The sequence below is a fragment of the Solanum stenotomum genome, chromosome 1 (genome assembly GCF_019186545.1).
Source record: "Solanum stenotomum isolate F172 chromosome 1, ASM1918654v1, whole genome shotgun sequence".
Classification (NCBI taxonomy): Eukaryota; Viridiplantae; Streptophyta; class Magnoliopsida; order Solanales; family Solanaceae; genus Solanum; species Solanum stenotomum.
The window spans coordinates 8216936-8230293 of NC_064282.1; the positions used below are offsets into that span (position 1 = coordinate 8216936).

At 35.4% G+C, this 13358-nt stretch overlaps 1 protein-coding gene across 1 annotated transcript; it reads right to left on the minus strand.

The window, feature by feature from the left end:
* Positions 1-308: 308 nt before the first annotated feature.
* LOC125870811 (regulator of nonsense transcripts UPF3) lies at positions 309-11934 on the minus strand. The gene is made up of 12 exons (XM_049551341.1): positions 11564-11934; positions 9072-9178; positions 8762-8857; positions 8580-8678; positions 8353-8432; positions 7069-7182; positions 6572-6716; positions 2599-2660; positions 1129-1492; positions 737-835; positions 499-605; positions 309-394 (listed from the first exon to the last, which is right to left on the minus strand). Exons 1-12 carry the CDS (start codon positions 11701-11703, stop codon positions 356-358), a joined length of 1452 nt encoding a protein of 483 aa, XP_049407298.1. The 5' UTR covers positions 11704-11934; the 3' UTR covers positions 309-355.
* Between the last annotated feature and the right edge of the window lie 1424 nt (positions 11935-13358).

Below are 13358 nucleotides of genomic sequence, written 5' to 3' on the forward strand. Positions count from 1 at the left end.
AAAATAAAATGAAGGCAGTAATCGCTCAAGAGTCCACAGTGTTTGAATCGATTAAGCTGCTAGATTGCACTCAGGCAAAATATATAGGCCAGGCTTTTACCACTAACACTTTTAGGCAAAACCAAAATAAGTAGATAATAAAGTATATCCTTGTGACACTATAACATTCAAATGACTGACTGCTGTGGTAATCCACAACACTTTGATACCAATCATTTATTCATCTGTTAAGCAATTTCTTGGATACATATTTTCATCTATCAAATATTTTCGTGCAATATCAGGAAAATGAAAACAAAGAAGTTCTTGACAGAAACGAACAGCCAATTTTAAAGCTTACCGTTGGAGACAAAAACTAAGTACCAGAACTTGACTTTTGGACCCACACTTGTTTCTGCATTAAAATCATATAACCTATGTGAGCAAATTAGTAAATACACAAAAGAAAACACAACCGCATACACTAAAATATGGAACATTGTAAAACAAAAGGCATACCTCATGGGTACCATAGCTAGAAGGACCTCCCCTTCTTAAGGGTTTTCCTTCCCCTACTGAAATTCCATCGTCCCTCATACCACGACGACCACCATGTTTATAAGTACCTAGATCCATCGAATAAAGCAAAAGTGATCAAACAGATCCCACTGATGAAAAGAGGGAAAAGACTATTGAGCATATCACTTCACATATAGCAAAGAATCACAAAATTCCATGAACCATAAACATAACTAACCATTGTCAAAAGAAGAATGAGAATTACGCCCACTTCCCATGGGTCTGAACTCCGCACCACGAGCATTTGGCAGACCATGTTTGGTTTCACCTTGACTTCCTAAAGAAATAGTAAAAAATAGAAAGGTTTCCCCAAAAGAAAAAACCAGGGAAAAGAAAACTTAGTGAACTCCAATACATGTCAATTTTAATAAAGAGATTATTTTTTTTGAGGTAAGTACCACTCTTAATAAAGAGATATAAGAAATGACAAATATACTCTTTCCTATCCTGATAGAGATGAGAGATGAGAGACGAGAGAATAAAAAGCAGAAAAGTCCCCTTTCAACCAAGATCTACCATCTGGCGGAAAGGTCAAAACAAACTAAACATGACTGATACTAGTGAACAAACCTTCAACAAAATCTGGCACTTCGGAAGATTGAGAGGCAGATGAAGATAAAGACTCATCACTAGCATGTAAACTATCAGAACGACGAAGAGGAGTCCAAACACCACGATCAGGCCTATCCCTGATCCTAGTGCGTTTTTCCTGTTTCTCAGTGTGGACAATATGCAAATCAGCTCCCAGAACCTTATCTTCATTAGCTCCATTAGTTTCTCTCTGAAACAACTGGACACATGGTGGCCTAGGAGGCTTTTTGTCCTTATCCACCCTGTGTTTTTCTTGTTGGGATGCAGATGGGGCCTGATTTTGACGAGCATCCTTGAGAAGAATACTTCTAATGATTCTTCCACTTGCCTCACGACGCTGGCTCTGTTTCAGAGCAGATGAAGTTATTGTAATAATAAGTGCCACATTGTCCTGAATCAATGAACCACTACAAACCTATGTACGAAAGAAAAGTCTGGCAAGTATAAAGTTTCTTTTGATAAAGGTAACTTTATATTCACATCAAACTCATCAGCAAAACCTGATGAGGTGGAATTTACAGCCCCTAGGGGGTAATTTCAAAAGCCAAAACTGTACAAAATCTTTACAATTGAGCTATAAAATCTGCTAAACTATCTACCTCTCCCCACCAAATCTTGTTTACACCAAAAATACAACAGACTCAAGCTCTGGCAAGTATAAAGTTTCAGAAATATAAACTGAAAATAATCTCCAGGATACATTTTTCGGGATGAACAAATCCATATTATTGATTAAGACCGAGTTGGTGTTAAATATATTTAAGTGGTGAATACAAATTATTGTTACACATCAAATGAAATAAGCTAACTATCTACACAACAAGGGACTCCCCTCTACATCAGAAAACAGATGAAATGACAGAACTTTGTGACCGCTCAATAGACAATAATAATATTAGCAAAAAGTAGCAACACACAAGCATTGGGGGGGGGGGGGGGGGGGNGGGTGAAACCCTAGACAACTAAGCTCAAACTATTTCAAGGCCACCTTTTCTTTGTCAAGGTAAGCAAGATTATTCTGTCACGTGCATTACAGCGTTAAATTATTATACAAACGTGTCGACTGGCAAAGAGTCAGTTTTATATTTACCAAAAACAGCCTTACAGTGGCTTAGAAGTAAATCTATCGCAGTTTAGATCACCTAAAAAGGTTTGATGGACCAACTTATATGCACAAAAATGTTTCCACTGATCCTGATAGCATCTGTCCGGAAGTTTGGGAGTCAAGAATATGAGGGATGATCTGGACTGGTTAGTTAAAGAGATTAGCCTACATGTCTCTCACTTCCAGAGCTTATGAAAGTAAAGTTACCCAACCCAAGGTGCACAGGAGCAAATTTCATTTTCAGTGTGGCACCCCACCCACCCCTTTCCCCAAAAAAGGAACTATAACCAAACACAGATAGCTTGTAACCAAAAAAACTACTGTCTGTAGAAGGTGAAGCTTACATTAGGATTTTCCTTTTCCTTCAAGAGCAGGATTTTCTTCTTCCCAACATCAGCAGCTCCACCTGGAACAAATATAGAGGATCTTAGACATTTTAAACAACGTACAAAAATAAATGTCAAGAATGGGAAGGAAAGGAAGTCAACAATCCAAAATTTAAACCCTCACAAAGGAAGGCACAGTAAAAAGGTCGTGTATTATTCTCAGTGATTCAATTCAATCAAAAGTTAGAAGCCACTAAATTAGACTATCTTGAGCGACAGATCGATCTAGTATAATAGATAAAAAATAGACCCTGATGGAACACATCATGTCTTACACTTGGTAACTCAATTAAATCAACAATTACCCATCCCCCTTAGACAATTTTCAGAGCACATATGCTGATTGATCAATATCACAAATTATTCTTTTTGAAACTGGTAAATGTGAAAATTTTCAATCGATATCATAAATTAAAATGTAAAAGATTGTTATCGTTCATAAGCTTAATAGCAATAAAGAATATAACACAACAAGAAAGAAAATCCTTATGAAGGAATCCATTTCAGGTTTTGAGTCATCACTCAACACAGGCAGCTGTAAGGAATAGCCTCTCATTCCTAGTTCTTTTTAGTGCACCCATGAGGTTCCAATACTGTTGTTAGAGAATCATATTATGTTGTAGCTTCTCTACTTTTTGGTATATTACTTGCGAATGGGAGATTATTTTAATAAAATTAAGCCAAGGACATAGATAGACACATAAAGTTGACAGAAACTATCAGATAGACAACTTAACTTTGCAAATAACCAGATAGACACCTCTTCTTGGCAAAAGTGTCTCGGAAACCCATCAATCCGTTAGATCTCCCGTGTGTAATACAATCGCCAATGACACGTCAATTGACCAAATGTGAAAAAATGGCAGGGTCATTAAATAAAAGCCACCTTTTAAAATTAGAAAGAAAAATGGTTAGGACCAGCCCTCACCCCCATTTTTATTTTAAAAAATTTAAGCCTTTCCATACTGGTAAACGATAAATACACCTTCAGACACTTGGAATCCGACCACCTCCTGTGACCCCTTCCCTCTTGTGCCATCTTCTACGTCAGTTCATTTTTCATAACAAACGAACTCAAAATACTACAATTGTTAAATCTTACTTCGAGACATTCACCGATTGAGGGTCATCAGAAGATCTGACAGCAAGACTTTGTGGAAGTTCAGATAGAGACTTTTGGGCTCTACTATGAGGCTCTGTTATCGGACTGTCAGCAACTCACATTCTTTCTGGCAGATGACAACTTTGAGGCCATAGTCCCATTTTGAAGCCACCCAGTCAATCTACCTGCTTCACTCTCATTTAGACATTACACCTCATTTTACTTCTTTTTTTTTTTACAAGGACATTGCCTCATTGTACTTTGTTGTCTCACTTGTTAGTTGTTACCATACATTGATGGAAATCACTGATAGAGCTTCCATCATAAACCCAAAACGTGGCAATGGGCAAAAGATATGTAATAGTAGTACCTTGTGACTTCATAATGAGAAAGGAGAAAAGTCCAGGAGTTGGCAGGTAGAAGTCTAATTTCTAACTGTCGGTTAAACAAAAAGACTTACTAGTTACTAGCATAGGTATCAATAATCCATGTTATGCTTTAGGGAGAAAGAATGAGGTATGGATTTCAAATGTTCTTTTCAGTTTTATGCAAATATTTGTTCTTTGCTTCATATAGTTATTGGAAAACTGGAAGAGGGACGCATGTGGGGCCCATATAATTTTAAAAAAATAAAAAATTGAAGGACTTTAATGCGCTCAAATTTGAGCGTAGACATGCATTTTGCCATGTCAGTGTGAGGTTACGAGACACTTTTGCCAAGAATACAGGGTGCATCTAACATTGACATAGTTAAGGTGTCTATTTGACAGTTATACCAACTTTTAAGTGTCTATCTATGTATTACCTAACCCAAAAAATGCAGCAGAAAGATCTAGATTAAGAACTCTCACCCCCTTGTCACCCACTGACCTTCCATTTTCCTCTCATTGTTTCCTAGAGCAGCCATCTTGGGTTCTTTCAAATTTCCCTTAACCACTTTCTCTCACCACATTAATGGAGTTGATATTCTCTTTTACTTATCAAAACATAAACCAGCAAAAAAGCTTCTTTACTTCCAGTCAAAATTCTGTGAGACATGTCAAGTGGACAGAAGATCATTGTCTCATTTACACTAGTTATCCCTCTAGAATGGAATTCTTTTTTCTTTTTTGTGGAATAAGTAACATCTGCAGATGAATTTCAAGAACATCATCAGATATTTATATAACAAACCCCAATTGTTTAAATACTCCGCGAAAACTCGGTAAACTCATTCCAGCCTAAAACAATTAAAGATTTTCTTTTCCATTTGAGCCATCCTAAACATATCGCTCAATTTCCTTAATAAAGAATATCAGTATCATCTAGCATAATTTTATCTTGGAACAAGTTCTACCTAATAAAAACACGTCTTTGGTCTGCTCAGGATTAAGGAATGCTGCATCTTCAGCTCATATGAATGAACCTTTTTTTCTTTTTTATTTGCGTGATAGGTCAAAACATATGCAGCCAACATGAGAGTGCTGGTGAAACCCCCCACCATTTCATACTGTCTAACCAAAGCAAAGGTAGAAGTCCACATTAAGTAACTGAAAGAGCACCATTACAAAGAGAATCTACCTCACGTTAATAACTCCATCCACTTTTTTTCGGGAAACTGGTAACACATTTAATAAACAACAGTAACAAACTCTTTCGCCGCGATTAGAGTTCACTCTGGTCAAAAGGCATTCCATGAAATTTTTGTTACAAGAAAGGTTAGATGACCCATGATTGGCAGCTAGATAATCTAGATACTCCCACCAGACTATACACACACACACACACCCAAAAAAAAAAGAAAAAGAACAAGGATTGCTAACTGGTAAAAGTGTCAAGAAAGTTATAGCTTGCTGTTTGAACTGTTAGTAGGCCCTGGTAAATGTTATGGAAAACCAGAGGCCTGAGTAAAGTTGCATGTGTGATTGGATTGCCTTGAATGAAAAGTTTATTAACTCAATATAACTTGGATTCTTTTAGATAAGGTAAAATAATGTCAATATAACTTGATCAAAAGTGGAATAACATTAGGCAGGTGTTGTATTGTGAAGGGAGATGAGAAACCCCAATATCTTCCTTTTGCATCACCCCGTAGCCAATATAACTTGATCAAAAGCGGAATGACATTAGGTCGGTATTGTATTATGAAAGGATATGACGAACCCCAATCCTCTGCTTCATCACCCTATAGCATCTAAGATTTGGAGTATGTTCTTAAATCTTTTCGACACCCATCAAGTGATGATACCAAAGACACTGAGATTAACAATACAAAGCTGGAATGGGAGAAAAGTCATGAATATCCAAAGTATTCGAAACACAGTCACACACACTATGTATTGAAAGAAAGGAACAGAGCTGTTGAAATTTTGAAATTGGAAGGACCTACACATAGCTTGAAACCACATGTTTAGAGCTGCTGTCTTTTTTGGTGTGATGTTTTTGTCAATTAAAAAGATGCTACGATGAAGATTTTCTTGTACTATTATGTAAGTCCAGTGCTCGCACTGTAGAGGTACAAATAATATATTTTTACTTTGTCATTCTCAAAAAAGTCCAAAACCATGTCAATTTGCTTATGACTTATTATTGTTCCTTGCTTCAAAGAAGAACGTGTAAGAAAAATGGCAGACCCCATTGCCAGAAAGCTCTCCATGAAGGTTCGGTGGAAGGGGAACGTAGACAGCCTTACCTCCCCATTGGAAAGGTTGGCACCAAAATTAGAACCCTGGTCCCCCGTAGAAACCCAAGCGCTTCTCTATTGCTCCAAAGCTTGCCTTCATGGGATGATAATAGACAAACAAGCATGCAAACATGTGATTACAACCGACAACTAAAGTGTAGGCATACCAGTTTCCTCTTCAACTGCATTAGCCACAGATCCAGGAGCAGAGGTACCAGACTTCTCAGCACGCTGCTGATCATCACGTTTTGGAGCTAGAATATATGTTTTGTCTTTGCCACTCCCAGCCTTAGAACTATCTCGAAGAACATACTGTACACGATCAGACAGTTCCATAAGCGACTAGAAAAAAGAAGTGACACTAACCACATATCCGTCAAAAGAAATAGACATGCATACATGAACATTAGTACCATACCAAGAATAATTCAATAAAAAGAATATCTCCAACCAATTATCAGAGGTAAGGAAAATCAACAGCGAAAAACTGATACAGAAGTCGAATCAGGTATATTATTGTTTTCACAAGCGCATAGATCGCAGATGATGTGACTGAGAGAAGATCAAACACAGAATATTTGCATGAAATAGATAGACAAATCTATAACCAGGAGTACCAATTGCAAAAATGTTGGATTGGAACATGACAGTATGACACCCTTACCATGGTAGTGGAAGCCCGTCTCTTTTCAGAGCTTCGTTTAGATGCACTTGAGCTAGGACTTCCTGCGGATGTGCCACTCGTTCTTCTGGTTGGTCTCCCATTAGCTATAGATTTCTGTCAAGGACCAGGGATAAAAACTTAGTACTGATCTTTTAAACTTGGTAAACACAAAATTGAGAGTTTACTATCTTCCTGAGAAGTGTAGCCAATGTAAAAGATGGTTAATGGAAAAGCTCATTGCCAACAGATTCAGTCTGCTCACAGAAATCCTGGAACTCTCACCATCTATTGTCACAATAAATTAACCCAGAGAGAATTTTGTAACAGTTTCTGTACTTAGTCTAGTTATCATTGTACTTCTGAGTTCTGTCCCTAATTTACCGTATTACATTTTAAGCATACATAATAAATTCCTCAACATCAAACTTTTGATTTGCTTAGATCTATTAATGTAATTACAGAGTACACAACATGGAAAACTGACCCAGCAACTTCAGAAAGAAAGGGAACTTATCCTAATTTTCAAATAATTATTTGACCCATGAATGAATATTTCCGCCGCTATCAGCAACTTGTTCATATCATCTTACCATCCTCTCACATTATTTATGCTCAAAACTTATGCGGCTTGTAACCCTTTTCTTTCTTTCTTTTTTTTAATTAATGTCAAAAGAACAGGTTCACATTCATCATAAGTTTTTTTAGAGTGAACTAACTATGTACCACCGCCAATGGTGCGAATGGATGGTAAATTGCTTGTAACCCAAACAAAGCCTCCATTTGCGAGAATATACAACTGATGTCCATAGCTTAACAAAGAAATTGAAAGGAGACCACAGATCAAAGTAACATATTCATGTTTTTCCCCAAGAAAGTAACTAACCATCAGGCAGCATAGGATATAAAATTGCAAGCTTCTTAGACTCTCTTGGAGCACTGATCTCATGACGAAACAAAAATATTGAACAAAAGAGGAGGTATATTAGGATAATTCAACGCGGAATGATGAAATGTATTTTCTGTTCCTCGTGTGGTCATATTATACACCGATAGAAAGAAGGAGCATTCTAATCATTACAAGACCCATTTATTTTCTCTCTCACTAAGGGAAGGGAAAACATCCTTCACCAAATAACGATTAAGAAAATGTAGAAGGCGTACCCTGTGCAAGCAGACCTAGGCAAGCTTGGGGAAAGGTGAATGTACTAAGAGGGGGTAAGAGAGAGAAAGAGACCTCAAATGAAAATCCAACAAGTTAATATTTCATAACACGAAATCTCCTACCCGAGCTCCACTCTTGGCGGCTCTTTTCTGACGTATGTAATCCATCAAAGGAGTAACTATAGGAGCATCCTTTGCAGAACCTAAAAACCAAAGAAGAAGTGAAACTTAAGTTCAGAGAACATGTAATCCACCTTTATAGTTTGCTATCCTACATCTCTCATTAATAGATTAAGCCTCAGTTTGATGCAGGAGGACAGCGTATGCATTCGGTAAATATTCAAACTAACCAGCGCGTTCAGCTTCCTTTCTTTCCAACTGTATTTCTGCACTTGGAAGATTCTCAATAGGCTTTGAGATAAATTCAAGGAACTCCAGATATTCAGGATCTACAAGGGCATCAACTTAACCATGAGTGAAGACTAGAGGAGATGGAGGTAGGTCAGATGCAATTAGCGCATTGATTTAGTACCTTTCAAGATGGTTCCTTCACGGCCATCCTTCTTGGACCAGTGTTTTGGAACACGCTGTGAAGGAGCATACTCAACAATAGTTTTGAACTGAGTGCCTAGTACAGACATACACTAGGGTAAGAAACATATTAATATACTTGCAAAACTGAGAACTGTCAGGACCCAGATAAAGCAAGGGCTCAAAATTTTCTTGTTAAAATTAACAGGATAAGAACTTTAATCCTGTAGCAAAATGTCTGGGTGGATTTAAAACAATTTTAAACATCATATGGTAGGGAGAAATACCGATATAGGCCAAATTTTCTATACCTTTCTCGTTTACAAAAACGTGTCCATCAAAGAACTCTGCAAACTCGATAACATCTTCTGGCCTCTTAAATTCAATATAGGCTCTTGAATAAGTTTGATGCTTCTGGCTGCAGGAGAAAATTTGAGGTAAAGGAAACTATGAGGGACACTAACCTTGAAAAAAGAAGTCCACTTGTGACAACCTAAAGCATAGTACGTTCATGTTGTGTAAAGAACATGCTGGGACAATTATTTTTTAAAAATTGCAACATAGTTAAATAATCTTACAAACAGAGTAAATAATAAAGAAAAATTAAAATGGACATAAAGATAAACCAAAATAAAATCCATCAAGGACATTGATCCAACTGAAACTTCAGTGAATGGCAAACTAGGATAATTATCTATATAATAATATACATACTATCAGTTATAAAAAAAATGTATGTACTATGTACACAGGTTAAACACACGTGAGTAAATGTAAATAGGAAGTACCAATAAATGGAGATAAAGTATCCCCTAACAATGTTTTCTAAGATGTCTAAGCATGCATTGATGTGGATAAGAAGTTATAGGATTATAGCAATCCAAAAGATCGCCTAGAAGGAAGAAAACAAAGAAAAAAGGGTGTGTGTTTTTGTATATTTTTTTATTTTATTTGTGGGTGGGGTGGGGGGGGGGGGGGTAAAATAGACTAATAAAGGGTCCTTTGGACCAAACTTGACAAAGATAAGAACTACAATACTCACGCAAAAGGATGTTACATTAGACCAAAAGCAGTTGTGGGCAACCCATTTGCCCAAGTGGCAGTATAATTTAGTTCAACATTCTCTTTAGAACAGCACCTCATCAATTTTAATTTTTAATCAAAACAATAGAGTTTGCCCAAGTGGCAGTATAATCTAGTTCAACATTCTCTTTAGAACAGCACCTCATCAATTTTAATTTTTAATCAAAACAATAGAGGTGAGATCATCCTTCATTGATAAACATTCAACCCCCTATTTCAAGCAAATTTGAGGAAGGCATACCATTCAGAAGAAAATGAGATAGAAAGGATAAAATCACAGATAAGGGACTTCAAAATCTGCTTTCCAAAAGTGTGAACCCCTCTTACGGTGGCAATCTAGTTCAGCATTTTCTTCCAAACAGCACCACAGCAGTTAGTATTTCTGACTAAAGTCTAACAAGTCAAGGCAGTAAAGATGATCTCCCTAATTTTCAAAACAATTCAATTCCCTATAAATTCTGAAAAAAGATATACCATCCAACAAAAATTCTCCAACTAGCAAGGACTGTGGTAAATGAGGCAAGCTAGGACAAAAACGTAAATTCCGGTTAGTTTTCTAGATAAGGCGATAAATTTGATGAATCAATTTCCAGAAAACCCGTATCAACACGTATCCGAATAAAACAAAATAAGGAAAGAACGGAAATAAAGGTGGCAATCTAGTTCACAATTTTCTTCAATATGCAGCACACCGGTCATTATCTCTAACAAAAATACCTATACAAGTCAAGGAAATAAAGGCTATCATCTTATCTGGATAAACTGCTCAATTCGTATTTGTACTAATTTTGCAAAAAAATTTACCATCCAAAAGAGATCTCCAAATAATGAGAGACATTAAAGAAGGGAAAATAAGGACAAAATCATAAGTACAGGTAAATCAATCCAGAAGACCCCGGTCTCTCACCAGAGAAAACAAGCTAGGAAAGAATGATAGTACAATACGGACAAACTACACCGACAACGATCTCATTTGCAACCATGATCTTTTCATGCAAACAAAAGGGGAGGGAATATTTATTGCAGTACTGATTTCTTTTCTTTAAGGGGTATTCAACTCCTCAAGCGTGACCACTTTTTAACAGGATATCTGGTATTTGTGTAACCATTTCTACCAAAACCATACTTGTCTCTCCAATCAACAACAAATAACAATCAATCAGTGACACTACTGACAATCTGAAACCTAAACGAACACATATAATATAAAGGAATACTTATAAAGCATGCTTACATAACATGACTTCTTGCATCTTTGGTTGGTGCTGTATTTTTTCAATAATATCCAATTTTATCCATTCAAGAAATAAAAATCTTTAAAAAATTCGGAAGTTCACAACCTATCAAAATTCTAAGTGAACACACTTGCTTCAAAATCAACAAGAATTCAAGACTCCTAATAGAATCTTTGATTTGCTCTACTTCCTTTCTTTATATCTTTTGTCGGGTTGGGTTATTATTACCTATACAATCTTAATCAGACCCTGTATTATGCATAAGTAAAATGACAGGAGCCAGGAACCATATTACCTACACACACAAAATTTTCTTGAAAATCAAGAACTCGAAAATCAAGAGTTGATATAATCTTTGATTTCTTTTCCTTTTTTTTTCCATAATCGGTTATTATTACCTAGACAATCAGTCCCAATAAGTAAAATTTGTATTTTTTAAAAAAAGGCCAAAATTTGTTTGAAAACCAAGAACTCAAAACCCTAACCTGGACTTGCCGGGTAGAAAACAGAACCAGTTGTATCGACCAGCGAATCGGGAATCAACTTGGTCAAGAAGCATGGACTGAGAAATTGTCGGCGGCAAGTGCCGCAGCACTACTTTTGATCGATCTAACGGGCCCTTCATGCGAATACTTTTTTCCTTTGATCTCACACCAAGAAAACGAAAATAAAGAAAATCGGAAATCACAATTCACATCTTCCCTTAAAAGTTCCACAACATCGATTGACGAAATTCACAATTGTTGTGCCCTAATTTTTCCAATTTCATGGTGGTTGTTCATGCATGAGAAAACCAGAGAGAGAAGAAATTTTTAGAGAGAGAAGAAAGAATTATAGAGAGAGTGACGAAACAGGAATTTATTTATATTACGAATACGGATACTCGACGCAGTGCTGTCAAAAAGCCTTTCATTTTCCTTAGACTCCTTTTTCTCTCCGTCGTTTGACAATCGGAAAATAAATGTAAATGTTAGTAAATTAAAAGAGGAAATAGTTTTTAAATTAATTATTAATTAAATTAAAAATAAAGAAAATTGAGTACTTGATTTTTGATATTTTTATATTCATGAAAAAAAATAGAATATATATGAAATATAACGACGACAACAACATGTCGTAAAAAGAGATAACATGTGAAGCTATTTTTCACAACAAAAAAGGTAGAAAAGTAAAATAAATAAATAAAAATAATTGTGAGAAAAATCAGGAAAAAAAACTTAAATTATAAGCATTAGGATATATTTAGACATTATATTATCTATATAAGTTTAGGTTTAGGTTGAAATTAGATGTTTAAGCATTTAATGGTAATCATGTCTCCTGAAGGTTGCTCCAGTCACCTGAAGCCTTGCGGAGGATTTAGGTGTGTCACGCCAACCATCTTCCAGTTCCTGGATAATCGTTTGTTGGTTGATACGGAAGAATAATTAAAATCGATAAATTAAAAATAGGCAGAAAAAGCCTAAAGTAAAAATAAATAATTATCTTACTCGTGAACTTTATATTAATTTGAAAAAGTCACCTCAACCTCGTTAATTCAACACTTGGCAGATATAATATTGTTTTTATCCATAATATACGAGTAAATTATTTATATGTTCTTTATTAAGTTCAAATGATCATTCGTGTTAGTTGACATGTACTTTTCCATATTTATAATAACATATAAGTAAATAGTTATTTCTAATGACGTGTGGATAAATTTGATATATTATTCTTGCTTATCAATATATATAAAAGTGTAAATGCAATAATGAAAAAAAAAATGTTAGTGGTAGAAAAACATTGAAAGAAAATTACAAAGCAATAAAATTTTGATGCATTGTAAATACAAATAAAACAAACAAGATTTGTACAATTACAAAGCATGGACATATTTGTACAATCAACTCAAATTTCTTACTTTCGATAAACAAACCAAGTTATTTGGGGGTTTTACTAATAATTTTAGTATATATCCATGTATATGGAAATAGTTCATTTAGCTGGATTATCGTATAACAATACAATTTTTATGTCATTGAGAAATCATTTTTTAATTATTGGGAGACTAAATGAAAAGCATGTGTCAAACATACATGATTACCACATTTAGAATTATCGAACACCGTTGACAAATATGATTCAACATATCAACAATATTATATATTATTTTTCTCGTATAAATATAATTTTAAGATATACTGCACGTAAATTTTTCTTATTTCTTTTTAAGTGCATAAAATGTACCTCTTATCTAGGAGTGATGGGTCGTTTCGGTTATGATTATTTTTATTAAAG

Excerpts from the sequence above, each read along its gene's own strand:
- LOC125870811 (XM_049551341.1), bottom strand. The coding sequence starts at position 11,703 with ATGAAGGGCCCGTTAGATCGATCAAAAGTAGTGCTGCGGCACTTGCCG. Across the intron at positions 9,179-11,563 it reads TTTCTACCCGGCAAGTCCAG|CCAGAAGCATCAAACTTATT; the intron begins GTTAGGGTTTTG and ends TTTCTCCTGCAG. Across the intron at positions 8,858-9,071 it reads CGTTTTTGTAAACGAGAAAG|GCACTCAGTTCAAAACTATT; the intron begins GTATAGAAAATT and ends TGTCTGTACTAG.